The sequence below is a fragment of the Heptranchias perlo genome, chromosome 9 (genome assembly GCF_035084215.1).
Source record: "Heptranchias perlo isolate sHepPer1 chromosome 9, sHepPer1.hap1, whole genome shotgun sequence".
In the NCBI taxonomy this organism is placed as follows: domain Eukaryota; kingdom Metazoa; phylum Chordata; class Chondrichthyes; order Hexanchiformes; family Hexanchidae; genus Heptranchias; species Heptranchias perlo.
Genome location: NC_090333.1, coordinates 36,271,268 through 36,298,745, shown reverse-complemented (window position 1 = coordinate 36,298,745; position 27,478 = coordinate 36,271,268). Strand labels below are relative to the sequence as shown.

General features: G+C 41.2%; 1 protein-coding gene across 2 annotated transcripts in view; it reads right to left on the bottom strand.

Annotated features, from left to right (window-relative positions):
- Window positions 1-27,478, bottom strand: part of LOC137325277 (fizzy-related protein homolog) — a 52,509-nt gene that overhangs the window by 7,325 nt on the left and 17,706 nt on the right. For both annotated transcript variants that reach the window (XM_067990177.1, XM_067990176.1), the window contains exons 3-11: window positions 25,895-26,017; window positions 24,753-24,816; window positions 18,517-18,644; window positions 17,112-17,194; window positions 13,709-13,892; window positions 7,690-7,755; window positions 6,067-6,169; window positions 3,656-3,840; window positions 3,048-3,281 (exon numbers count right to left, since the gene is read on the bottom strand). In XM_067990177.1, the coding sequence (XP_067846278.1) occupies window positions 3,048-3,281; window positions 3,656-3,840; window positions 6,067-6,169; window positions 7,690-7,755; window positions 13,709-13,892; window positions 17,112-17,194; window positions 18,517-18,644; window positions 24,753-24,816; window positions 25,895-26,017 (1,170 nt within the window). The remainder of the gene's footprint in view (window positions 1-3,047; window positions 3,282-3,655; window positions 3,841-6,066; window positions 6,170-7,689; window positions 7,756-13,708; window positions 13,893-17,111; window positions 17,195-18,516; window positions 18,645-24,752; window positions 24,817-25,894; window positions 26,018-27,478) is intronic.

Sequence of the window (27,478 nt, the reverse complement as noted above, 5' to 3'; positions counted from 1 at the left end):
ACAACTGAAGAAAAGTGACACGAAGGGAAGAACAACGGGTAAATCAGAACCATAAATGTCTGACACTAGGGGCCTTGGTCCTTTATCTAGGTTTTTTGATAGTACTGTTAAGAACAGTGACAGCAGAATAGCAGAGGTTTAGTGGTACTGCAGCTATTTTACATCGACACCATCAAGAGGCCTGTAACACCCATTAACTGACAAACACTTATGGCATGTAAACTGTGAACTTGATATAAGTCAACTGCTCTTATGCATCTCCCATCAGTTGGTACATTGGTTGAGGCCTTAAGAGAAGGTTGTCTGCAGGCCATCTTGGGTGGGGAACTGTCTATGGCGCTTGGTGTAGGGAAACTTTCTAAAACTAAACAGAGAGTTAATTGGAAGCCAGTATAAATGTGGCCATCACTTTGATCTCATTGTTCAGTGCACGGAGTTGGTCGACCTTCTGAATTCAGAACATTTTCCTTCCCGAAATCGGGGAAAAAAAATTCAGGTTGAATCCCTTGAGAGCAAATTATTGTATTCTTTTTGATGCAAAAAAACCTCATATCAGTAATCATCAAACTGATTTTGGAAGGAATAAAATAGTTTAAAACAAACACTTACAACAGCCTTCACAAAAGTATAACAACAACTTTCATTTAAAAAACACCTTTAACCCAGTAAATGTCCCGAGGTCAAAAGCAAAACACTGCGGATGCTGGAAATCTGAAATAAAAACAGAAAATGCTGGAAACACTCAGCAAGTAAGGCAGCATCTGTGGAGAAAGAAACAGATTTAATGTTTCAGGTCAAGGACCTTTCACCAGAACTGGAAAACGTAAGATATAACAGTTATTAAGCAAGTACAGAGCCAGGGAAAGGTGGGCAAGGGAGGAAAGAACAAAAGGGAAGGTTTCTGATAGGATGGAGGGCACGAGTGATTAAATGACAAAAGGGATAATGGTGAAAAGCAAGGAGGGTGGTAATGGGACAAGTAAAGAAACAAAAGATGGGTCTAGAGGAGCTGTAAATGGCAACAGCAGAACCATTACCAGCACTTGCTGTCCGAAAAAACGGGAGCAGTGATTATGGTCTGAAGTCATTGAAATCAATGTCGAGTCCAGAAGCTTGTAAAGTGCTTAATCAAAAGATGAGGTGCTGCTCCTCGAGCTCGCACTGAGCTTTATTGGAACAGTGTAGAAGGCTGAAGACAGTGAGGTCAGATTGGGAGGAGGATAGAGAATTAAAATTCTCCAAAAGGTCAGGGTCACTCTTGTGGGCTGAACAGAGGTGTTCAGCAAAGCTATCACCCAATCTGCATTTGGTCTCCCCAAAGCAGCGAAAATAGTATACTGAACTAAAAGAAGTACAAATAAAATGCTGTTTCACCTAGAAATGTCCCAATGTGCTTGACAGAGGAGAAATGGATCCTGAGCAGTAGTAGGGAAATGGCCAAAAGAATGGTTGAAAAGATGGCTTTGAGGAGGCTTTTAAAGGAAGGAAGAGAATCAGCAATGTGAAGGAGTCTAGAGAGGGAGTTTCAGAGAGTAGGGCTGAGATAGCTGAAGGTTCTGCCACCAACAATGCAGTGGGGGCAAGGGGAGAGATACAGAGCAGAGTTGGAGGGCTGAAGGGCATGGACTGCGGAGGTTGCAGAGATAGGGTGTGGTGAGGCCACGGAGGGGTTTGTAAACAAAGATAAGGATTTTGAATCCAATTAATTCAGGGACAGGGAGACATCTGAGATGGATGGGGGGGTGGGGGGGGGGGAAGAAGAGAGGGGTTAAGCACAAACACAACTTAGTGCAGGACAGGATATAGGTGGCACAGTTGGAGTTTGTGTAGGGTGGAACTGGCAAGGAAGACACTAGAGAAATAAAATACTAAATAGGAGTTAATGTGCATCATTATCTGCATTCTCAGTGCCTTCTCCCTCATGGAACTTTGTTCATCTGTATGTATGTGACATAAGTGACCGAAGGTGTACTCTGTTTTGAGTAGATGGAGCGCTGCTATGTCAAACAGGGCAAGTGTCTGTGTGCACCATACCAGAACTGCAGCAGGTTGACATTTTCAAATTTTGCAGGGTTTAACTTTAGCTTAGGTTTAAGTTTAAGTTTAGAATTCATCAGTAGGATTTAACGATCAGGTCTAATCCACAAAATCAGAAGGTTTATGAATTGGGTCAGAAAGGATCAGCATAAACAAAATGTCCAGACTTCCAGCTAGGAAATGTAATTAAGTTGGACTATGGATGTAACATCAGATCAACCAGGCAACTGGCAGGAAGACTGAAGGCGCTTTTACAATAATGCAGCTGAAAAAAGGTCTGCTGCTCTCCCAACAGCTGCAATCCAAGCATAAACATCCACAAATAACTGGGTCTCTGAATCTGCTGCTGGATTAAGTACCTCCTCCCATTTCAACCAGGCAAGTGTGGGGAGCCAGTCCAGCGCGCTCCAAATGACATTTCTTTTTACAAACTGCATGGTTCTGCAGCCCTGCTTTCATCAGGTGAGCTCCCTTTGTTTCAAAGAGCAGGGTCTCAGTCGCAATCTCCTGTTTAGCATTTTCAATAGGGAGAGGGGAAAAAGAAGAAAGAGGTTTTTTAAAAATCCCAAGTCTGTGTCCAAAGACAAGCTGCCAGACATTCAATATTAGTTGGGTGTTTGGGTAAAAGGTTCATAATCATCAGAACTAATCAGATTTCCATTGTGCTGCTGCAAATGTAAAGGGCACATAGAGGTTGCCCTCCCTAGGCAAGAATTAAAAATAAGTTAAGTAAAAGTGCCCTGAGACTCCTAGGTTACAACCAAAGTTCAGAACAGGGTATCGACTCTGTTTAAAAGCTTCAAAAGTCTCTTCAGATAACAGTTAATCTGCACTATGATTAGTGCCCTAACATGAACTTTGCAAAAGGCAGCAAGGTCATCATTTTCCTTTATCCAGCCTGCTTCAATCTGAGTACGGGCAGCAAACATACACATCCATTACTTGATTATTATTAACACACTGCAAAGGGATGGTTCCCCTTTCCACATGCTCTGATGTTAAAGGCTCACCAGTTCATTTGCATGTTTAGACCAGGCGAGATTACAGACTTGGGAACCTGTGTCGACACACTGCAGGGGCTGGCAAGTCAGCGTGTTCCAGAAACGAATGCAGCGATCGGCAGTGCCCCCTCCAGATGCCAGAAGTCCGTGCTGATGAGGGGACCAGGCAATGGCCTTTACAGCTGCTAAATGTTCCGTGTACTGCTGGACTGGGCTCAAACTGGAATTGTTCCACACAAATAGCTGAAAGAAAAATAAAATGCAGGTGTAAAATGAAAAATAGACATGCAATAAATGACTGACCCTCACAGAGGATTCTTTAGGACATCATAAAGCAGGTTGACCAAGTTCCAAAGGGAACAAAAAAAAACCTGGAAGAAATTCCACCCCACCCAACACTTGTACACGTCTAGCAGCTAAATCAAGAGTGATAGGGGCAGAAGTGTAGGCAAATATCACTGGGCCGTTTCAGATTTCCAGTATTTGCAATGTATTTTTTTTATTCCTGGGTGTAAGAATGCAAATACTCACTGCACTTGCCACCTGCTCAGTCTACATGTGAATGAGCTTAAACCACAGCACACATTTTGGACATCATCGGAATAGATGTCAGGTACCTTGTTGTCGTTGCCCCCAGAAGCTAGGTGCTGGTGGTCAGGTGACCACTTTAAACCACAAACTTCCTGCCTGTGGCCCTGCAATCTCCGCTCCATCTGAAGTGGGGGTGTTCGCACGTCCCTCTGTAGAATGAGACGGTCCCGACTTCCTGACGAGAGTTGATCAGCATTCCAGGCCAAAGCCCCTGTACACCAAGCAGCACAGTGAAAGTACATTTTAAACACTCAGCTTTTATATTGGTGACTGCTTCAGCCCCTTTACACTATTCGTTTCATAACTGTTGTGAAATATTTAAGCAACAATGGTCTTATTTACACAATGATCCTATTTACTCAAAGTCACCACCTTATAACTAATCCACAGTCAACTAGTTTTAGTAATGTAACATCTAAATGTCTAAAGTTTGTGACAGGCAGGTTTAACTAAGGTCAAAATATGTCAACATAGCAGTACACCTGGGTAACATAGGTGACAAATCTTTTTAAATTCCTGTTTATGTTACATTGTATTCATGAAACAAATGCACATTTACATTTCTTGATAACATTGTCTGAACATGATTTCGACTTTAATCAGTTGTTACTAACCCTGTGCTTCTTGAAAACACTTGAAGTTTCAGTAGGACACAATGCTTGCAACAATAACCAAAGTCCATCCGAGCAAGCAGTCCTACTCTACCTGGATGATCCAATTTTTGTAGGATTCTACTATAAGAGCACTGAATGTGCAGGCCTGGAAAATACTGGTCCATTTGGCTGTCCCACCATTTATTATCTTTTGTCTGAGACAATTCACTTTTGCCAAAATAAAAAAAAAGTGGATGCATCCAAAGCAGCAAGTAGTTCTTTTTGGGCAGATCCTCCCTGGGTTAGGGTATCCTTGGCACAGAATGTCCCCAGCATGAAGAACATTGGGGAAGGAAATGTAAATGCTTGAATCTGTAAGCTGCCTTTGCAGGTCTCCTCACTTTCTAGAGCCACCTAAGTGCCAACTCTAGCGAATGTCCATTGAGAGAAGTTATCTTCTTCCCAGATCTGCACATATTCCTTGTGGGTGCCCATGGCTACAAAATTCCCCTGTAATTCTGACAGAGCAAATAAAGAACTAGACTATACATTCAATGAGTTGTCAACGGGCTCTGCCACAAACTCCGTTCCCGAGCTACCAATTCCAACCCTTTCCCTGGCCACCATCTAAGGCTGAAACAGACTGTTCACAAGCTCCGCGTCCTATTTGACCCTGAGCTGAGCTTCCGTCCCCATATCCTTTCCAAGACCGCCTACTTCCACCTCTGTTATAGTGCCTGCTTCTGCCCCTGCCTCGGTCCATCTGCTGCTGAAACCCTCATCCATGCTTTTGTTACCTCCAGACTCGCCTATTTCAATGCTCTCCTGGCCCGCTTCCCATTTTCAGCTTCAGCTTATCCAAAGCTCTACTGCCTGTATTCTGACTCACGCCAAGTCCCATTCACCCATTATCCCTGTGCTCACTGACCAATGTTGGCTCCCAGTCCAGCAATGCCTCAAATTTAAAATTCTCATCCTTGTGTTCAAATCCCTCCATGATCTTGTCCCTCCCTATCTTTGTAACCTCCTAAATCCCTACAGCCCTCCAAGAATTCTACGTTTCTTCAAATCAGGTCTTTTGTGCATCCCTGATTTCCTCTGCCTCTCCATTGGTAGCCATACCTTCAGCTCTATAGGCCCTAAGCTCTGGAATTCCCTCCCTGCTTTGAGACGCTCCTTAAAACCTACATCTTTGACCAAGCTTTTGGTCACCTGTCCTAATATCTCCTTATGTGGCTCAGTGTCAAATTTTGTCTGACTACGCTCCTGTGAAGAGCCTTAGGATGTTTTACTACGTTAAAGGTGCTCTATAAATGCAAGTTGTGGTTGTGTTTGTTAAATTGGACTATACATTTAATGAATATTTGACTATACATTCAGGGATTTTCAGAAAATGGTGCGAAGCAAATACTGTTTTTACAATACGCTGCCAAATATTAGCTGCTCATCATTCTTCCTTCCAAGGTGATACGAGAAACCATCCCACTGTGGATTGTTGCCTACACTGACAGTTTTACACCTCTATGTCTAATAGTTTTAACATCTCGTAAAACTACATACAGAATCAGATGAGATACACTAACGTCTTATAAAATCAATCATAAATATCTTCAAATCAACAACCTTCAAAAATTTTATAAATCTTAAAAAAGTGGTTTTCATTTTATGCGATGAATTAACTATCGGATTATAACGATTCTCTCACAGTTCCGATCTTACTTTTAAAAAAAATGGATCTGTCCCCCCTTTTTAAAAAAAAACAAAACTGCTCTACGAATCCCAAATGAAATCAGATTCTGAAACAGCAATTACTTAATGTTGGTCTTTTTTTTTTAAGTACTTACCAACTCTAGCGGAATGTCCATCGAGAGAGGTCAGCTTCTTCCCAGCTGCTGCATCCCAGATCTGCACATATCCCTTGTGAGTGCCCACGGCCACAAAATTCCCCTGAGCATATTAAAAGAATTTTTACATTAGGTTATTGAGGCTGTGACTATGGAACCTCCTGCAGGGGAGACAGCAGTGGGTAGGTTAATGACCTGCTCCCATACTTCACCTATGGTGCATTCTCCCATGCTAGAAACTCAAAGCAGTAGCCAGGGATAACCCTGCTGGAGAATTTGCCTCTGTCCTTGCCTCCAACCAGTGTATCCTCACAGCAGATCAGGAACTCAGCCACATGAGAGGGAGGGAGGGAGGGAGGGAGGAAAGAAAGAAGTAAACTTGCACCCCTCCACTCCATGACACAGCACAGAATGCCTCAGTGCACCACTGTCCCACCCACATCCCCTGTGGATGAAGATCTGAAATGCATATATTACCTGGAGATCATACCCAAGGTATCCCCCTCAGCACTGCAGGGATGTCTTACTGCAGTTATTCAGGGCCTTGGTGAGACCACATCTGGAGTACTGTGTGCAGTTTTGGTCTCCTTATCTGAGGAAGGATGTCCTTGCCATGGAGGGAGTGCAACGAAGGTTTACCAGACTGATTCCTGGGATGGCAGGACTGACGTATGAGGAGAGATTGGGTCGACTTGGCCTATATTCACTAGAGTTTAGAAGAATGAGAGGGGATCTCATCGAAACATATAAAATTCTAACAGGACTAGACAGACTAGATGCAGGAAGGATGTTCCCGATGGCTGGGGAGTCCAGAACCAGGGGTCACAGTCTCAGGATACGGGGTATGCCATTTAGAACCGAGATGAAGAGAAATTTCTTTACTCAGAGGGTGGTGAACCTGTGGAATTCTCTATCAAAGAAGGCAGTGGAGGCCAAGTCATTAAATATATTCAAGAAGGAGATAGATATATTTCTTAATGCTAAAGGGGTCAAGGGATATGGGGAAAAAGCGGGAACAGGGTACTAAGTTAGACGATCAGCCATGATCATTTTGAATGGCGAAGCAGGCCCGAAGGGCCGAATGGCCTATTCTTGCTTCTATGTTTCTATCTCCCTTGTATTTAAGTTGTTTACAGTAAATATTAATAATTTTCTTTTTCTTATTCAGATTGATCTATTGTACATTTCCACCATTTTCTATTTTTAAGATTTCAAGTTTCTAGAATTTGTGGATTTGCTTTTTTAAAAAAAAACTCAACTCTTGCACAGTAGGCTCCATTCAAATGATCATTTAAACCAAAAATCTCAAACCATTTTCTATCTATTCATTCACTCTGTTTACCCAGGATCAGCAGTTAAAATGATTCAGTTAGCAATTAGCGTTTTGCACAGATTGTAGATCACCCATGTTACAGCTCATTCCCTCAAGCTCAATGTGCAAAATATTGTATGTAAAAAGGAAATTAATAGCATTAATAGCAGCCTACATTTTGGAGAAAAAAATATAAAAATTTGAAAGTAACTACTATGAAATCTTACTGATTGCACTGAATTTTAGATCAGTGAGCAAAATTGGAATTAAATGCATCAGATAATGAGTGTGCGGCACCTGATTACACTCACCCTTTCGTTCCAACAAACAGATGTAACAGAGTCACCATCTATGGAAAGGTCACATAGCCTTGTTACCTAGGAAACAAAAACACAAAACACGCCACTGCAAAATATATTTTCATTTTATTGAAAGATAAGATCCAGCCTCTTAATAAATCAACACTTTTTATCCCCCAATTTAATGCTGAGTGAAATAGTGACATCACACACAGTTGAAGTATAAAATCACACATGCCAAGATACAGCAGCAAATGAAGGGACACTGGCTTTTGGGGACGAGGAATATCTGGAATTCCTCTCACTCAGGTGTCTTTGCAGAATAATTGTCCCAAATGACCAGACTACTTTGTGAGATGGAAGCCCATCTGATTCACTGTAATGAAAGATGTATTCAGGCTGAATGCAAGGTTCCAATTGTGACACAAGCAGAATCATAGAAAGATTACAGCATGGAAGGAGGCCATTCAGCCCATCGAGTCCATGCCGGCTCTATGCACGAGCTAGTCCCACTCCCCTGTCCTATCCCCATAGCCCTGCAAATTTTTTCCCTTCAAGTAATTATCCAGTTGCCTTTTGAAGGCCATGATTGAATCTGTCTCCACCACCCCCTCGGGCAGCGCATTCCAGATCCTAACCACTCGCTGTGTAAAAAGGTTTTTCCTCATGTCACCTTTGGTTCTTTTGCCAATCACCTTAAATTTATGTCCTCTGATTCTTGACCCTTCTGCCAATGGGAACAGTTTCTCTCTATCTACTCTGTCTAGACCCTTCATGATTTTTAATACCTCTATCAAATCTCCTCGCAACCTTCTCTGTTCCAAGGAGAACCACGCCAGCTTCTCCAATCTATGCACGTAACTGAAGTCCCTCATCCCTGGAATCATTCTAGTAAATCTCTTCTGCACCCTGTCTAAGGCCTTCACATCTGTCCTAAAGTGCAGTGCCCAGAACTGGACACAATGCTCCAGTTGTGGCCAAACCAGTGTTTTATAAAGGTTCATCATGACTTCCATACTTTTGTACTCTGCCTCTATTTATAAAGCCCAGGATCCCGTATGCTGTTTTAACCACTTTCTCACTTGCCCTGCCACCTTCAATGATTTGTGCACATATACCCCCAGATCTCTCTGTTCCTGTACCCCTTTTCGAATTGTGCCCTTTAGTATATATTGCCTCTCCTCATTCTTCCTACTGAAATGTATCACCTTGCATTTTTCTGCATTAAATTTCATCTGCCACATGTCCGCCCATTCCACCAGCCTGTCTATATCCTCTTGAAGTCTATCACTATCCTCCTCACTGTTCACTACTCTTCCAAATTTTGTGTCATCTGAAAATTTGGAAATTGTGCCCTGTACACCCAAGTCCTAGTCATTAATATATATTAAGAAAAGCAGTGGTCCTAGTACCAACCCCTGGGGAACACCACTGTATACCTCCCTCCAATCCGAAAAACAACCGTTCACCAATACTCTCTGTTTCCTGTTACTTAGCCAATTCTGTATCCATGCTGCTACTGCCCCTTTTATCCTATGGGCTTTAATCTTGATGACAAGCCTATTGTGTGGCACTTTATCAAACGCCTTTTGTAAGTCCATGTACACCACATCAACTGCATTACCCTCATCTACCCTCTCTGTTACCTCATCAAAAAACTATCAAGTTAGTTAAACACAATTTGCCTTTAATAAATCCATGCTGGCTTTCCCTAATCAATCCCTAATGTCCAAGTGACTGTTAATTCTGTCCCGGATTATCGTTTCTAAAAGTTTCCCCACCACCGAGGTTAATCTGACTGGCCTGTAGTTGCTGGGTTTATCCTTACACCCTTTTTTGAACAAGGGTGTAACATTTGCAATTCTCCAGTCCTCTAGCACCACCCCCGTATCTACGGATGTTTGGAAGGTTACGGCCAGTACCTCCGCAACTTCCACCATTACTTCCCTCAGTAACCTAAGATGCATCCCATCCGGACCGGGTAACTTATCTACTTTAAGTACAGCCAGCCTTTCAAGTACCTCCTCTATCAATTTTTAGCCCATCCAGTATCTCAACTACACCTTCCTTTACTGAGACTCTGGCAGCATCTTCTTCCTTGGTAAAGACAGATGCAAAGTATTCATGTAGTGTCTCAGCCATCCTCTCTGCTCCATGAGTAGATCTCCTTTATGGTCCCTAATTGGCCCCAGCCCTCCTCTTACTATCCGTTTACTATTTATATGCCTATAGAAGACTTTTGGATTCCCTTTTATGTTGGCTGACAGTCTATTCTCATACTCTCTCTTTGCCCCTCTTATTTCCTTTTTCACTTCCCCTCTGAACTTTCTATATTCAGCCTGGTTCTCACTTGTGTTATCAACCTGACATCTGTCATACACCTCTTTTTCTGCTTTATCTTACTCTCTTCTCTTTTGTCATCCAGGGAGCTCTGGCTTTAGTTGCCCTACCCGTCTCCCTCGTGGGAATGTATCTAGACTGTACCTAAACCATTTCCTCTTTAAAGGCCGCCCATTGTTCAATTACAGTTTTGCCTGCCAATCTTTGATTCCAATTTACCCGGGTCAGATCCGTTCCCATCCCACTGAAAATGTCCCCCCCTCAAATTGAGTATTTTTACTTTAGAGTGGTCCATGCCCTTTTCCATAGCTATTCTAAACCTTATGATCGCTGTTCCCTATATGTTCCCCCACTGACACTTGCTCCACTTGACCCACCTCATTCCCCAGAACCATATCCAGCAATGCCTCCTTCCTTGTTGCGCTGGAAATGTTCTGGTCAAGAAAGTTCTCCTGGACACATCTCAAAAATTCCTCCCCCTCTTTGCCCCTTGCATTATTACTATCCCAGTCTATATTAGGATAGTTGAAGTCTCCCATTATCACTACTCTATAGTTTTTACACCTCTCTGTAGTTTCCCTGCAAATTTGCTCCTCTATATCTTTCCCACTAGTTGGTGGCCTATAGAATACACCCAGTAATGTAATGGCACCTCTATTGTTTCTTAACTCTAACCAAATAGATTCTGTCCTTGGCCCCTCCAGGACAGCCTCTCTGTCCAGCACTGCAATATTCTCCTTAATCAATATTGCCACCCCCCTCCTTTCTTTCCTTCCCTATCTTTCCTGAACACCTTGCATCCATTGTAAACAACTTTACAACACCAAGTTATAGTCCAGCAATTTTATTTTAAATTCACAAGCTTTCGGAGGCTTCCTCCTTCCTCAGGAAGCCTCCGAAAGCTTGTGAATTTAAAATAAAATTGCTGGACTATAACTTGGTGTTGTTTCAACAACGTTCACCTGAGGAAGGAGGAAGCCTCCGAAAGCTTGTGAATTTAAAATAAAATTGCTGGACTATAACTTGGTGTTGTAAAATTGTTTACAATTGTCAACCCCAGTCCATCACCGGCATCTCCACACCTTGTATCCAGGAATATTTAGTACCCAATCCTGCCCTTTTTTGAGCCAGGTCTCCATTATTGCCATGACATCGTATTTCCATGTGGCTGTTTGTGCCTACAGCTCACCAACCTTGATTACCATGCTTAGTGCATTTACACACATGCACTGTAAATCTATCTTAGACCTTCTTGTACTCTCTCTTAGTCTGATCTCACCCAATACCGCACTATTTCTTACTCTAGTACTATCTTTCTCTCCCAATCCTTTGTGTACCTTGTTTCTCCTTTCTAATGCAACCCACTGGTGCCCATCCCCCTGTCAAATTAGTTTAAACCCCCCCACCACAGCACTAGCAAACCTTCCCGTGAAGACTTTGGTCCCAGCTCCGTTGAGGTGCAACCAGTCCAGCCTGTACAGGTCCCACCTCCCTCAGATCTGGTCCCAATGCCCCAGGAATCTAAAGCCCTCCCTCCTGCACCATCTCTCCAGCCACACATTCACCTGCTCTATCCTCCTATTTCTATGCTCACTAGCGCGTGGCACCGGCAGTAATCCGAAGATTACTATCTTTGAGGTCCTGCTTTTTAATCTCTTTCCTAACTCCCTAAACTCTGCCTGCATGGCCTCATCCCTCTTTCTACCCATGTCATTGGTACCGGTATGGACCACGACCTCTGGCTGTTCACCCTCCCCCTCCAGAATGATCTGCAGCCGCTCGTGACATCCTTGATCCTGACATCACGGAGGCAACAAACCATCCTGGAATCACGTCTGCGGCCGCAGAAACGCCTGTCTGTTCCCCTCACTATAGAATCCCCTTTAACTATTGCTCTCCTGACCTTTCTCCTCCCCCACGTACAGCTGGGCCACCCATGGTACTTTGGTCTACAATTCATTGTTCCACCAGCAATAAGGCATTTTATATTTAGAAATAATGTCAAATAGGTTTATAAAACAAAGAGTAATAATTAAATAGGGCAAGTTTGAAGTGCTTTCAGAGAAAGGAGCAGCGGGGCATAGAAGTAGGTCCAAAGAATAAGTCAAAAGGAAGCGATTAACAACAAATCTATAAAAGAAACTGGATGGGCGGTACTAAGTTTGTGTTGTTTCTGGACTCCTGAAAAGCTGGTTGGATCACCTCTGAAAGAAGAACTGGATGGGTTGAATGGCCTTTACTCGTTCCTATGTTCCCAGGTTGAGTACGAATAAATTTTGGATACCAAATTCCAAAAAGAGGCAGTTTCATTCACTTTATTCCTCCTTCCCTCAACTTCTCTCAGACTGCCCAGTTAAGATTGGGACCTTAATGCACGGGGAAAGCAAGGAGAATCTGGAACGTTACCACTGCATGGTATAACATGTCGACATACCAACAACCCAGGGCCATCAAGAGACCAAGACTATTTTGGTTATTTTTTTTGCACGAAGAGGCAAAATTCACTATAAATCCTACATACTTGTAGAACACGAGTACAGAGTTTGCCCATTCCCATTTTCTCCTCTCCATTCATAAAGGCAATGACTGTTGCTGGGATATGGCTTCACAGGCACTGGCTGCCTCTAAATATCTTTTATGTGGCCATTCCTTTCATGCGAGTCTAACCAACGAGTGTTGGCAGTCTCATCACAGCTAGGCCTAATCCTCTCCTCACCCAATGTTGACAAATACACATGATCTAGCAGGGATCAGGTGTGGGAGCTCTGGCTGATTGATTTTCCCCTCCCAATGCCCACCCCACCACTGCCCCAACTGAGATCAGCTCACCCCGCACAGACTGGAGACTGAACCTCGAAATTTCTCGGTCCGTATGGCTCAGTAGCACATCATTGTACATTTATTCACTTAGCCATGAGGGGAGTCTAATAGATTTAAAAATAGATATTGCTCCCCCCACCCTTGAAAAAAAAGAAGTCACGCCATCTTTCCTGGCCGGGGTAGCCAATGTAACCCTGCATCCTCTGGCAGCTGAATGAGAGCAGCTTCTGCAGTTGTCTGGGAGTGACTCCTGCTGAAATTCTCAATTGAAGTGCAATATATACATTATACATGAGAAGGATAGAAAAGTAGATCGAGGGGAAGAAAATACATTTAAGGAAATAAAGAAATAAAACTTCAAGTAAATTTATATTATGAAGTTGTAGTTGGGGTTCTGACAAAGAGTAAAAGATGTCCCAATTCTCTAATTATACAAACCAAATGCTTTGGAACTGATCCCACAAGTCCTGCCTCACCACACCACTTATAAAGAGACATACTGCAGCCTGGAAAAGCATCAAATATGTACCAACCATTACAAAAGAAAAATCTACAATCTTCCACCCACTATGTTCACTACCCTTAGTGTTAAAAAAACCCCCACATTGCTAATATCCTGCATAGCAGGACAAGCTTTATTCAGTGATCAGGAATTGTCTAACTACATTGGGTAGCATAACAAAACAAACTGGGCCCCAAATGAAAGGGTAAAAAAAGTTAAGCAACTATAACATGTCAAATGTGAATCAGAAAATGTACCAGTCTTTGTTGGGGTTATCATAATTAACTATCAGAAAAAAATATTGGCAGATAACAAACGTGCAAGTTCCAAAAGACATTCAGTTCTCAAAAGGGTTAATCTGCACCTTACCTGACTGGTACATGCACTCCACAAGTAAACACACGCACCAAGACCAACACTTAGAACATTTGCTGCTGACCAATCCACAAGATTGAGGTAAAAATCATCCTGCAATTCCGGAGCATCCAGAACCTTAAACGGAATCTTTGAAATCTTTCTTGTTGGTTTCCGTGGTGATCGCAACAACTTTTGACTATTCAAATAGAGAGAAAGACAGTTGGATCTATAGTTAGTTGAAGAGGTATCATGTACTAACTCTACACAATGTGGGTGTGACAAATATGAAAGTTCTGTCTTGGTTGGTTTGGACCTGTCCCTTTAAGTCAGGCACAAAGCATGAGGTTTTAAAAAAAACCTCAGCCTCAACTTATTTTGTAACATAGAAACATAGAAAATAGGAGCAGGAGTAGGCCATTCAGCCCTTTGAGCACACTCCGCATTCAATATGATCATGGCTGATCCTCTATCTCAATACCATATTTCCGCTCTCTCCCCATATCCCCTGATGCCTTTTGTGTCTAGAAATCTATTTAGCTCCTTCTTAAATATATTTAGTGACTTGGCCTCCATAGCCTTCTGTGGTAGAGAATTCCACAGGTTCACCACCCTCAGAGTGAAGAAATTTCTCCTCATCTCAGTCCCAAATGTCCTACCCAGTATCCTGAGACTGTGACCCCTCATTCTGGACATCCCCAGCCAGGGGAAACATCCTCCCTGCATACAGTCTGTCTAGCCCTGTCAGAATTTTATATGTTTCAATGAGATCCCCTCTCATTCTTCTAAACTCGAGTGAATACAGGCCCAGTCGACCCAATCTCTCCTCATACGACAGTCCTGCCATCCCAGGAATCAGTCTGGCAAACCATCGCTGCACTCCCTCTATGGCAAGCATATCAGTTCTTAGGTAAAGAGACCAAATTTGCACACAATACTCCAGGTGTGGTCCCACCAAGGCCCTGTACAACTGCAATAAGACATCCTTGCTCCTGTACTCAAATCCTCTTGCAATAAAGGCCAACATACCATTTGCCTTCCTAACTGCTTGCTGCAACTGTATGTTTGCTTTCAGTGACTGGTGTACAAAGGCAAGTATAGCCTTCATTAGGTAAGGAGACCAAAACTGTACACAGTACTCCAGGTGTGGTCTCCCCAGAGCCCTATATAACTGCAGCAAGACTTCCTTACTCTTATACACCAACACCCTTACAATAAAGGCTAACATACCATTTGCTTTCCTAATTGCTTGCTGTTCCTGCATGTTAACTTTCTGTGATTTGTGTACAAAGATGCCCAAATCCCTCCCAATATCAACATTTCTTAGTCTCTCACCTTTTAAAAAATATTCTGCTTTTCTATTGATTTTTAAAAAAATTGTCCATAAGCAATGCCACGAGAGATTAATTTATCATATAGCAACACATGATAACGTTCCTTGGTGCATTACACCCAGAAACACAGAGAGCGCTGATTTTCCTCTCAGGGCGTTCCCCCAGTGCAGCGGGGTGGAATACACCAGAAATGTACTTTACCCGGACCTTGACCGTTGTGCCCTAATTTCCTCTGGATGCTAATTTACATATGGTGCCATATGATAACATACGTTTGCAAAGTTTGTTGTCATAGTCTCCTTAGTGATGGGCCTAAGGGGAAGTCTAACACTATTTTCAAAAATATATATACTGATTTCAGGATTGGTTTATTCAGGAATAGGACAGCATGTTAATTTTGAATGAGATGGGCAACAGGTAGAGAGCTATAAAAAGGAGTGAACAGACAATAATCCTCCAAGAGCAGTTCGATCAAGCCCACTGCCTTTCCAACTCTCTCCTTTCCTTCAAATGCCTCCTCAAAACCTAGCTCTTTGATCTTCCTTTTGGTCATGACCTCTAACCCTTCTCCTTCCACTTCTGGTCTCCAGTTACTCACACTTGCTTGAAGTGCTTTGGGACATTGTAGAACCATTGAAGCTTACAGCCTAGAAGACGACCAAGAGCCCCTTGTGCCTATGCTGGCTCATTGCTAGATCAATCTAATACCCATAGACCTGTATCTTTCTCTGCTTCAAATATTTATCCAGTTTTCCCTTAAAAAATTTATTATTTTAAAGTGCTATATGAGTGCAAGTGCAAAAATGTTTAATTCTAGCACCAAAATCCTTCACCTTATAATTATTAATATACAATTATATTTTATTTGTGCTGCAGCTGCTCTTGTTCAGAGGGAGCTCTCTAACAAGGATGAGCAATAAACCTAATACATAATCTCAAGAGGTCCAAATAAGGCCTGTCCTCGTCCTAAAAGAAAAGAATAATTTTCTCCTACCAGCTACGAATATTTCTTATAATGGTTCGTGCTGGAAGCAATAAAATTGTTAAAAAATGTAATTGTTAGCAATTCTATTAAGAATTTTTCACCATTGAAGTGAACTTTGAGAACCCCTCATTCAAAGCAAAAGCCATCAAAAAATATAAATACATTTTTTTAAAAAGCAATCAACATGGAGAGGCAGTATAATCTAAATGGTACTATTTTGATGAGGGTGCAAGAGTAGAGGGACCTGGAGGTACATATTCACAAATCTTTGAAGGTGGCAGGGTAAGTTGATAAGGCGGTGAAGAGAGCATATGGCATAGTTAGCTTTGTAAATAGGGGCATTGAATACAAAAACTGGATAAACCTTTACAAATCACTGGTTAGGCCTCAGCTGGAGTATTGAGTACAATTCTGGGCACCACACTTTAGGAAGGAAGTCAAGGCCTTGGAGAGGGTACAGAGGAGGTTTATCAGGAAGATACCAAGGATGAGGGACTTCAGTTATGCGGAGAGATTGGAGAAGCTGGTATTGTTCTCCCTAGGACAGAGAAGCTAAAGGGGAGACCTAATAGAGGTATTCAAAGTTATGAGGGGTTTTGATGGAGCAAGTAGGGAGAAACTATTTCCTCTGGCATTTGGGTCAGTAACCAGGGGTCATAGATTTAAAATAATTGGGAAAAGAACTAGAGGAGAAATGAGGAGAAATGTTTTCACACTTGGGTTGTTAAGATCTGGAACGTGCTACCTGAAAGGGCGATGGAAGCAGATTCCAGGGGAACTTTCAAAAAGCAACTGGACATGTACTTGAAGAGGACTCATTTGCAGGGTTATGGGGAAAAAGCTTGGATGTGGGACTAAATTGGACAGCTTTTCAAAGAGCCGGAGCAGGCATGAAGGGCCGAATGGCCTCCTTCTGTGCTGTAAGATTCTATGAAAGTTTCATACTAGTAGGAACTTAGAGGCAAAGAGAAGAGGTCAGTTGAGTGAACACACATACTTTTTATTCCAGAAGCTAATCTATAACTTCCATACTTTTTATTTTTAAAAAAATGAAAATTATTGAACAAAGTCAATAATGGCCTGGCTAGACACAAATTACCTTTTATTGCTGACGGGGGACAATGAATATGGAGAAATCTCATTCCCACTTTCAGTAGTAGACCTCTTTGTGCTCAAGGCATACTGCAAACAAGAGAACACACAGGCTAGATTAAAACTTGGAATTAAAGCTGCATTCTGCCACAATCAACAGCACTCAGTGAAGGGGAATAACGTATTATAGAATAAAATCCCTGTACGAGATAGATATATTACAATGGAATGTTTGCTGAATTTAATCCAGTTATTTTTAGTTTTGTGCTATGTTAATGACGAACCATTGTTAATCAGCCATCAATATTACATTAAAAATATTTGACCACTTTGTCTTTGGTCACAGTAATCTTTAACAGCCTGATGCAAATCAATAGTTTATTTTAAAAAAAAATCAGTTACTTGTACCCAGTTAAGAAAATGGAAAACTCTTAAAAGCTTTTCAAATCCAAAGCACAAGAGAAATACACGAACACACCAATGTGTATAACAAAAGACCACCAACCCCACTACTTTCAAAAGGCCCATGTACAATTTTCACCATCGAGTAATCTCAACTTACCTGCCTTGCTTTGGAGATTAAATAACCATAGGGAAAAAAAATCAAAAGAAAGAGAAAGAACTTACATTTATGTAGGACCTCATGACATTACAGAAACATCCCAAGGCAACTGACATACAATGAATTACTTTGAAATGCAATCAATATTGTTTTTTGGCAAAATGAGGCAGCCATTTTGTGCAAAGCAATGAGATGAACAACCAGTTAATCATTTTTGATGTCACTGATTGAGGGAAGAATGTTGCCCAGGACATTGGGAAAATTCCTGCCTCTTTTTCAAATAGTGCCAGGGATCCTTGGCATCGACCTGAACTACTGGAACATCTCATCTGAAGGACAGCATCTCTGACAATGCGGCACTCCCTCAGACTGATATGTTCGTGCAGTACTATGTCATGTGCTCAAGTCCTGGAATGGGGCTTGAATCCACAACCTTCCATCTCAGAAGCAAAAGAAGAAGAAACATGCAGCAGAAGGTAATTATTTGTAGGGGTCGCATCTAAAATTATTGTAACTGAAGGGCTCTCAAAAAGAAGAAAGTGTTAGAATAAACCTTTAATTGTTTGAAAGACAAGAAAAAACTTGTCATTTTCTTCCCAGAATATTTCCTGTATGTAACAGAACTGTTGCATACAGGAGGGGTCAGAGAACTGAACTAATGTTGACTCCCGAGAAAGCAATGCCAGTCTTCCTATTCGACTCTGGTTTTACTACCGATGGTGTTACAATTCAGGAAAGCATTTTCCAATTTTGCATGGTATAATCTAGTTGACTATAGACAAAAGGAGCCAATTCAGCCAGTCCGTAAACCACTGCATTATTGGACAGTTTGTTCTTACTGGGCACTTACTCTGAATAGATTCCGTCGCTCCTGCATTGGCATCTGGAATCTCCGATCCTCAGTCTGAGGATCGCTCACTTTTTCAATGCCTGCTCCCAGTAGCTCATTCTTCAGCAAGGCAGCATACGCTACACCATCTGTCATTGGACAGAACAAACGCCATTACTGCATCACAACTATCCCTTATATACCATGAAGATCAGCAACACATTCATTCCAGATCATCATTTTAACTCTTTCATCTCTTGAAATCTGCATCTGAACACAATCCAGACAAAAAGGGATGATCTCTCCTCCAACTGTGAAATGCTACAACTGAAAGGAGCACTGTACTCCATTTCATCTCAGTGGATACAAGCTCAAAATACAGCTTGAATTTAACATTGGTGTCGCAATGTAATTTTAAGGTCTACACGGGGAGCCCGCACTGTCTGCTGCCCGGCAGCAGCAACAAGGTGGGAGGTGCTAACTGGCCAGAAGGGGCCCAGGATAGTTTTAAAACTTTGCCTGGCTTTGAACTCCTTGTGGGCCAGGAGGAGCGGGAGTGCACCCTACAGGCCCCTCAAGGAGTACTTGGGGCTCCCCAACCCTGGCATCCCCCGATCTTCATGGAATCCCCAGCCCGGTATCCCCATGATCTTTCATTAAAAAGAAACCCTGGTCTGTCCCTCCCACTGTGAAGCCAAGGAATCCCCTCCACCCACTGACTGCCAGGTATACTTCCCAGGGGTCCGCCTGCTGAGAGATTCCCACTCCTGCCCGCTGGCCTGGTGGCCTCCTTGTCCTCGACCTTGCCGGGTTCATTGCCTGCTACCGAGCTCCTGCGCACCCTTCCCGCCCTCCCTACCCCCCTGTAAAAATCAAGGCCAATGAGTCTGGGATGAGTCAACTGATTCTTACTGTCTGAACACCAAAGTTCCACAAACTAGCCCGTCCAGCTTTAATACACATCTTCAATACCTGGCTCACTAACAAAGTCTTTGCTTCAGTGGCTGCCATACACGGCTGTAAGAAGAATTTTAAAACTGTGTGAATCCACTTTGATTTAAAACACAGCACTTAAAATGTAACTTATTTCAAAATCCTTTTAATGGCAAAATGGTCAAAAAATTCTGATATGTGACACCCATCAAAGCATCACTAATTTTCAGTAAGATTCAGAGGATAGGGAGCTCTAATAAATAACCTTGGGTGTGTGCTGACCAGTTCTTATTATAATAGTGTACAAAAAAAAAATGGATGCTCAGAAAAGATGCTTAGAAAAGCAGGAACTGAGGTGCAATTCAGGTACATATATGAATTTGAAAACTGATTTTCATATGTTTTGCTCATATATTTACATCTACTGGTCATTTGTGTAATGATATAGTACGAGCATTTATAAATTTTCCTTAACTTTCAATATTACATCTCATTTTGAGTGCTTATATAAGTTAGAGGCATTTCTCTATGTTAATATTTGATGTCCTACCAATTAGCTAAGTGGATTTAGGCAGACTTCTGTAGCTAGAGAACACTGAAGATAGAGTTCAGTTACAAGAGGCTTAACCGCTGAGAGCTTAAGTATAAAACATTTTTTAAACCCAAATAATATTTGATATATTTGAAATATTGTTCTCCTTGGAACGGAGAAGGCTGAGAGGAGATTTGATAGAGGTATTCAAAAATCACGAAGGGTCTAGACAGAGTAGATAGAGAGAAACTGTTCCCATTGGCGGAAGGGTCAAGAACCAGAGGACATAGATTTAAGGTGATTGGCAAAAGAACTAAAAGGTGACATGAGGAAAAACTTTTTCACACAGCAAATGGTTATGATCTGGAATGCACTGCCTGAGGGGGTGGTGGAGGCAGATTTAATAGTGGCCTTGAAAAGGGAACTGGATAAGTACTTGAAAAGAAAAAAATTGCAGGGCTAAGGGGATAGGGCGGAGGAGTGGGACTAGCTGGATTGCTCTTGCATAGAGCTGGCATAGACTCGATGGGCCAAATGGCCTCCTTCGTGCTGTAACCTTTCGATGATTCTTAGTAAAGTTATTCCTTTTTATTCAATCTTGAATTACAAAGAAATCTGAAAAAAATTCAAAATGACTTTCTGGCAGATATAGGGAAAAGACACCAAGAGTAAATAATCATAGCAAGTAAAAGAAAAGGGAAATCTTATGCAATAAAAATAAGAGTATAACCGATGAAGTTGCAAGCTCCAGCCCATGTTCTCCACTGCAGAAAACTGGCAAAAAAGGTATTAAAAATTGTTTGTAGCGTCTATTGGAAAGGCGAAAAGGTGGAAGCTTTCATTTTTCTACATTATTAGGGAAGAATCACTAAATGTTTATAGTAATTTCAATTGTGAGGAGAAAATCTGATGTACTAATAAGTAAGTTTGAGCAATTCAAAATGTAACATATTAAAGCACAGATTTTTTTATTGTTGTGCAGAAAAGGGGAGAAGCTATTGATCAATATGCAACTGTGTGATATACTCAAATTAAGACACAGATTTTGTGAATTCAGAGAACGACTAATAAAGAGTAGAATAATTTCTATAACAATAGATAATTTTCACAGAGAAAGGTTGCTCAGAGAGGAAAATCTGATGTTAGACAGCAGTACAGATATACAGAGTGTCCGGAGCCTTAAAAGAACAAACTAAAGAGATGTGTAGGGGTGAAAATGCCTGTAATCAAAAGACAGATTATCAAGACACCTCACATACATTTGATTAAATTATGCAATACTGTTATGTGGACAATCATTTTGTGCACAGCAAGGTCCCATAAACAGCAACGAGATTAATGACTGGTTAATTTGTTTTTGGTTATGTTGGTTAAGGAAGGAATACTGGACAGAATACCAGAAGAATTCACTGTTCTTTAAACAGTGTTTTAGGATCTTCATGGGAATCTTTAGAACAGGCAAATGGGACTCAGTTTTAACTTCTCATCCAAAGGATGAAGAACAAAGGAGAGGAGTTAACAGTAATAGATGGAATAGTTTACAAAAGGAGTGAAATTGTAACTCCAGTCAAAATAAACAAAAGATTTATTTGAATCATAGAAATTTAAAAACAGGCATACAAGGTCATACATTAGCCCAGAATAATTGATTGCAAATTGTTCACTGCTTAAATAGAGGCCAAACCAACAAATAGAACCACCACACCAGAAAGTCAGTACGGATTCGTTCACATGGCAGAAGGACTACTCGATAGTTACTAATGAGTATTCAGCGTAACCAGAGGTATACATACTACACAAGTAAGACAGTGATAAATTGTTTGAGAGCTTTTTTTTTGCCAGACACGGAATAGTGAAGTCTTTATTTACAATGAATCACTGTTTATAAGTGCCAAGTTCCGACAGTTTACCAAAGAATGAGATTTCATTTACACAACTTCAAGTCTAGGCCCGCCCAGTCAAATGGACCAGTGGAGGAGTCCATACAGACTGCAAAGAACGTCATGAAGAAGTCATGGGACATATGTATATGAGAATCCAGTTTACCACAGTATTCTGTTAGAGTGCAGGCAATTACTCATGGGAAAGGGAATAACAGCCAACATTTCCACCAAAGAATTGCTGTAAGTCAGAAACAGTACAACATACCAAGCTCATGTAAAAATATCATTTTGACAAAAGAACAAAATTTCCAGCACTAAAATTTGATGATAAAGTGGGTCTTGGAAATTACACCACACACATAAAATGATACTATCAAGGAAGGAGTGTATCCAAGATCATACTTGGAACAAACAGAACAAGGTGCACTGCATAACTGTTGAAACATCAAAAGAGGCAAATGAGGTGTGGACTCCTGAATCACCTATTGAGGATGCAATAGCCAGAGAGTCTGATCCAGTCGTATTATCTTTACTGTGGGACAGATCAGACACCAAGAGAGATGGGGCTGGTAAATCAAATCCATCAGAAAGTGAAAATCTGAAGAAAGAAGTTCTAATTGTGAGATTGAACATCCACAAATACTTATGACGGGTAACTGTTGTGATCCTGTACTTCCAATATGGTGCCGTGCTCACTGGGAGTGCTGGTCACAAATAAGGCTACAACACTGTCGCCTCGATTCTCCACCCGTGTTTCCTCCGAGCTCAGCTCGCCACTGGTGGAAGCATGCACCAAATTGTGCCTCTCCTCAGGTCTTGGCCTTGAATGTCATCAACCAACTCCTGCAGTGCATATTCCTGGGCCCCAGTCAGCCAGCGCTGCAACCTTTGGGGCCCTTAAAATAATGTTGGCACATTGACTACTGGAAGATGACTGAATCATGGGAACTGCCAGGGTAATTGACATTCAAGTGCACAATTCTGTTTCTATGGTCACAGACCAGCTGCATGTTCATGCAATGGTAACCCTTTCTGCTCAAACAGAATAGCATTGTAGCAGATGACACTCTGGTGGGGGGGGAAGAAAAATGAAGATAAACAATTTGAAAATAATTAAAGGGGAAGTTAGAAAAATGTCTTTACATAGAGGGTGGTTAGAATGTGGAATTTTCTGCCACAAACCATTGTTGGAAAGAAAGTCCATAAATTACTTTAAAAAAGAAAATTAGACAGTTGTTTGAAAAGTTGAATATTAAAAGGATATAGGAACCAAGCAGGAGAGTGAGGATTAGAATAGGTAGTTCATGTGGATGCCTTGCTGGGCCAAATGGCTTGTTCCTGTGCTGTAACATTCTACGATTCTCTAATCAGTTTGTGTGTGAATATTTGAGACATTCCTTAATCAGTATCTGACAATGTATCAATTAGCTAACGGACGGAGGCAGATTTCTTTGAACAGAAAGCAGTGAAGATGGATTTCTTTTAACACTGGCTAAATTGCAGAGAGTTACTGTACATAATGTTGATTTTAATCCTGAAGTTATGCCTTTCTATTCAACCTTAGATTAAAAATAACTTTGAAACAAGTTCAGTATAGGAACGTCGCTAGTTGGAAAAACCGAGCTAGTGAAGGAAGTCGAGAAGAATGTTTTGCAGGTTCAAATTCCCTTAAGAATTCATCCTCCTTGCAGCAAATCTCAATGTCTAATATACAGTGACTGCATATTGAAATACATGACACCTTGCCAGACAGTTCGATTAACTGTTTCTATATACTATTCATAGAATTTTTCAGTCATCTTATTTGATTGAGTTACAACTGCCCAAGGACACAAGAATAACTGATACACAAATTTGTTTTAGGATTAATTTTGCTGCCATTTTTCTCTCATACTGGCCAACTGCCACCAGCATATCCATTGCACATTAGCAAATCAGAGTGATGGATTTCTACAAAATGTCACTGTGATGAGCATCAGTTTAAAAATTGGGCAAAGCTTGCAATGACATTTCCCAAGATGTAAAAGCACAATATAATACAGATGGACAAAATGTACCCAAAGGAGCCAGGCTAATTCTAGGGTCTCAGCATTGTAACTGGCTGGGTTTGGAACAAGCTCTCAACAACTGGGTCACCACACCGCCTTAATGGGACAAGATTTAAATAATCCTCTTCCTGAAAAGTTTAAACTTCGAGGGGGAATCTCTCCTTTATGCATTACATGTAACCCATTTATAAATAGCATGTTTATGACTTTGTTACACCTAGCACACAGAGGAAATCTTGCCCCTCATATTACATTACAAAAAAAACAATGTTTTTTAACAGTATAATACAACTGTGACAAAAGTGAACTATTTTTGTCTATGATGGTTTAATCATTTGATTTTTTTTTCTTGCTGGTCACAGCACACACAGGGTTAAAAGTCAATCACTGCTAGCTGCTTTTCCCCCCTCCAAGTTGCAGAGGATATGCAATGCAATCTGTTTTGCCTAAAATATTAATACGCCTCTGTGGTGTGTTCGTGTTAAACAAAAGGGGGCTCAATATGCTATCATCTGTTGAATGCAGGGTCAATGGGCTCATGGGTCTTTCTATCCAGCATTATCAACAATAGCTAGCTGGACAAATTGTTAACTTCCAACATTCACAGATTGTCCCTCCATCTTCCAAAGCTGAGGAGGTCATGTTACATGATATATTCCAGTCAGCCAGAGTACAGAAGCAAGGTTTCTCCATTCAACTCCTGGGTCTTGCTACAGTTACCAAGATATTGAATAGGTAATAATACACTCTGGGTCATAGGGGCATGAGGTCACCTTACAGCAGGGTCACCCAAAGAAAAACTCAAAAACGCAACAACATTTAACTTCCTCACGGTAAAGAGAAGACAGACATGTACTGTACCTTTTCCATTATCAGAATTTGCTTCCTTTGCTTTTCGATTCTGGTTGGGGGATTTTCCATTTTCCTGATAAAGGCCAAAAATACAGCAAATTCTTTACTGAGTGAACATTCTCAACCCCCCCCCCACAATACACTGCACAAATTAGTCAAAAATGTTAACGCAGTATAGTTAATGCCAGAACATTATTACTAACAGACGAATGGGTAGCTTGGAGTGTTTGTTGCAAGGTTGTAATTCAATTTAAGGGATCAAATGTGTTGATGAACAGTGACAAAGGTAAGCCTCCTATAGAATGCTGGTTGCCCATTCATTGGTATTTTGGAATGAGTGACAGGACTGACTTGTTCCCCCTTCCCTCCTGCCATCATCACACGGAGACTGTGGCACAATAGGTTGGTACACCAACTTGCTGTGCCACCTTTGTGCCTTTCCAGATACATGCTCTCTCTCACTAGGCACATCCCAACATGTGCGTTAAATGTGAACAATTGATACAGGAGAATCAGCAAAAGCTATAAAGGAACCAGAGAGTAGGTAACACTTTCCAGCAACATTTGAAGCTAAATTACTATGTGTTTTAAATAGTGATGCAGAAACGTTATCGCAATTATCAACAAGGCTTAAAGGTGCTTGGTCACTAGGCAAGAATGTTTAGCAACACAAATTAATTGTGGTGAAATCAGAGTCTGCAGCAGCTTTTGCAATGCAATTTGTGAAAAGTTTCAACGAAGCGATGATACTTGAATTTTGAGGCAATAATCAGAATTTCTCAATGATTTTACAATGTTAATTAAAAGTTCTCACAAGACTTAATGTCACCAAAAAATTGTCAATTTTCTTTTTTAAAAAAAAAGGATTTTCCGGGTTCCTGTGTCACCAACTTAAAATCTGATTAACACATGCAATGACATTTCTCAAACCATCCAAAGTGGAAAGTTTCACTAAAGCACAGTAGACTCAAGATGGACAAACATGATAACCTTGTGACCGGAGTGAGATTTCCAATTTACCCTTATCATCAGTTTACATAGGGTCTGCTAGACTGACTTACATCACTTAAGATGCTGTTTCACTCATGTTAGTGGTAAGATTATATCATTGTAACTTTTAAAAAATAAAAATAGTATTATCATTCTCTTACATTTATGGTATGAAAGTTGATGCTCCAGTTGGAACTCGCCCTGGTTGGGATAAACCGGTCACCTGTTTTGCGTGGAAGGGTTGCTGGCGAGTTTGAGGTTACAGGTCGGGTGCTCAAGGCAGACTGTTTAAAAATAAAAATGGTTCACATCAGCAGCAGATTATAAAGAGAGATAAAAATAATCTTAAAATGCATCAAATCCTGAGTATTATAGATAGAAACTATTTGGATTTAGAAGAACTGAATGAATTAATGAATCACAATGCACTGAAAATACAGACCAAACACAATAGCACAGTGCAACTACTGATTCCATCCATCATTAAACATCAGCTTAAAGACATTTATCAAAATCTCAAACTATAAAACCGCTTCCTATACCTACACCCTCAGATGGAACACATTAGTTATGGCTCCCTCAGGCATATAGGCACATTTTACATAGAGTTATATAAATAATCCATGCACTTCCCCAGGACAAAGTTTATTTTGGATATTTAATTAGCACCTTTTTGTCTACTTCAGTTAGTTTTCAAAAAAGAAGTTAAAATACAGTTCTTCAATCTCTACTTTTGTGCAATTTTTGCTTCTGGGTCTAGTGTTCACTGAAATGTATTGGTCTGGATTGTTTTCAGTACAGATAGTCACAAGAAGTTGGATATATAATAAAATGTAGGTTAAACTAAATACCCCTTACAGTCACTAACTACAATCAACGCTCTAATGAAAAAGAGCCTCATTTTCTCCAGTCTCTCCTCATAATTAATGTCTCTCATCCTTGGCATCATCTTTGTGAACCTTTTCCGTAACCTCTCCATGACCTTTCTATAATAGGGTACCCAAAACAGTGCACATTATTTGTAACTATGGCCTAATCACTTGATTTTTATAGGTTTAACATTACCTCTGCTTTTTAAACTCAATTTTATTTCGTATGGCACTAAGTTTTAGAGGAGACGGCAACAGCCAATGCCACCTCTTTCCAGTTCGCTGCTGCCATTGACCAAATTGCTCGCTTATCCCTTTCTCCAAACAAACTCTCCCTTCTTCCACCAGCCGTTCCTCCAGCTCTACCTCAGTGAAATTTCCAGGCACATTTCCACCTCTCTTTTGGCCGGCCATCTTCTCCACCTAGCTGCTTAGCCTGCTGTTGGCTCTTCTGCCCACAAACATTTAAAATAGCTCTCCCAGCCACAAGTTACCACCCCACTGAATGCTCCTGGCCAAAGACGGACGGAACTCTGACAGGAGTCCACCAATTGATATTAAAATTAGTTGACCCCAGAATACACCGCAGGGTCAGTAGTGCACACTTTTGGCAAATGGGACTGTCTGCCCACTTACGATCAGCCAGTTAAGTCTGATCTGTAGAAAGCCCGAGCCACTCTACATAACAAGGGGCTGTCAAACCCTGAAAAAGATGTGAATGCTTCATGTCACCAAGTATATTAAAAGTACCATTTAATCCAAACCCAACAAAAATGTTATTTAGTTTCCACAGGTTACACACAATTGCGTTAGCCCAGGTGGTAAACAACAGCAGCCATCTGCTTAGACATAGAACCACCAAAATTTAACCTTGGC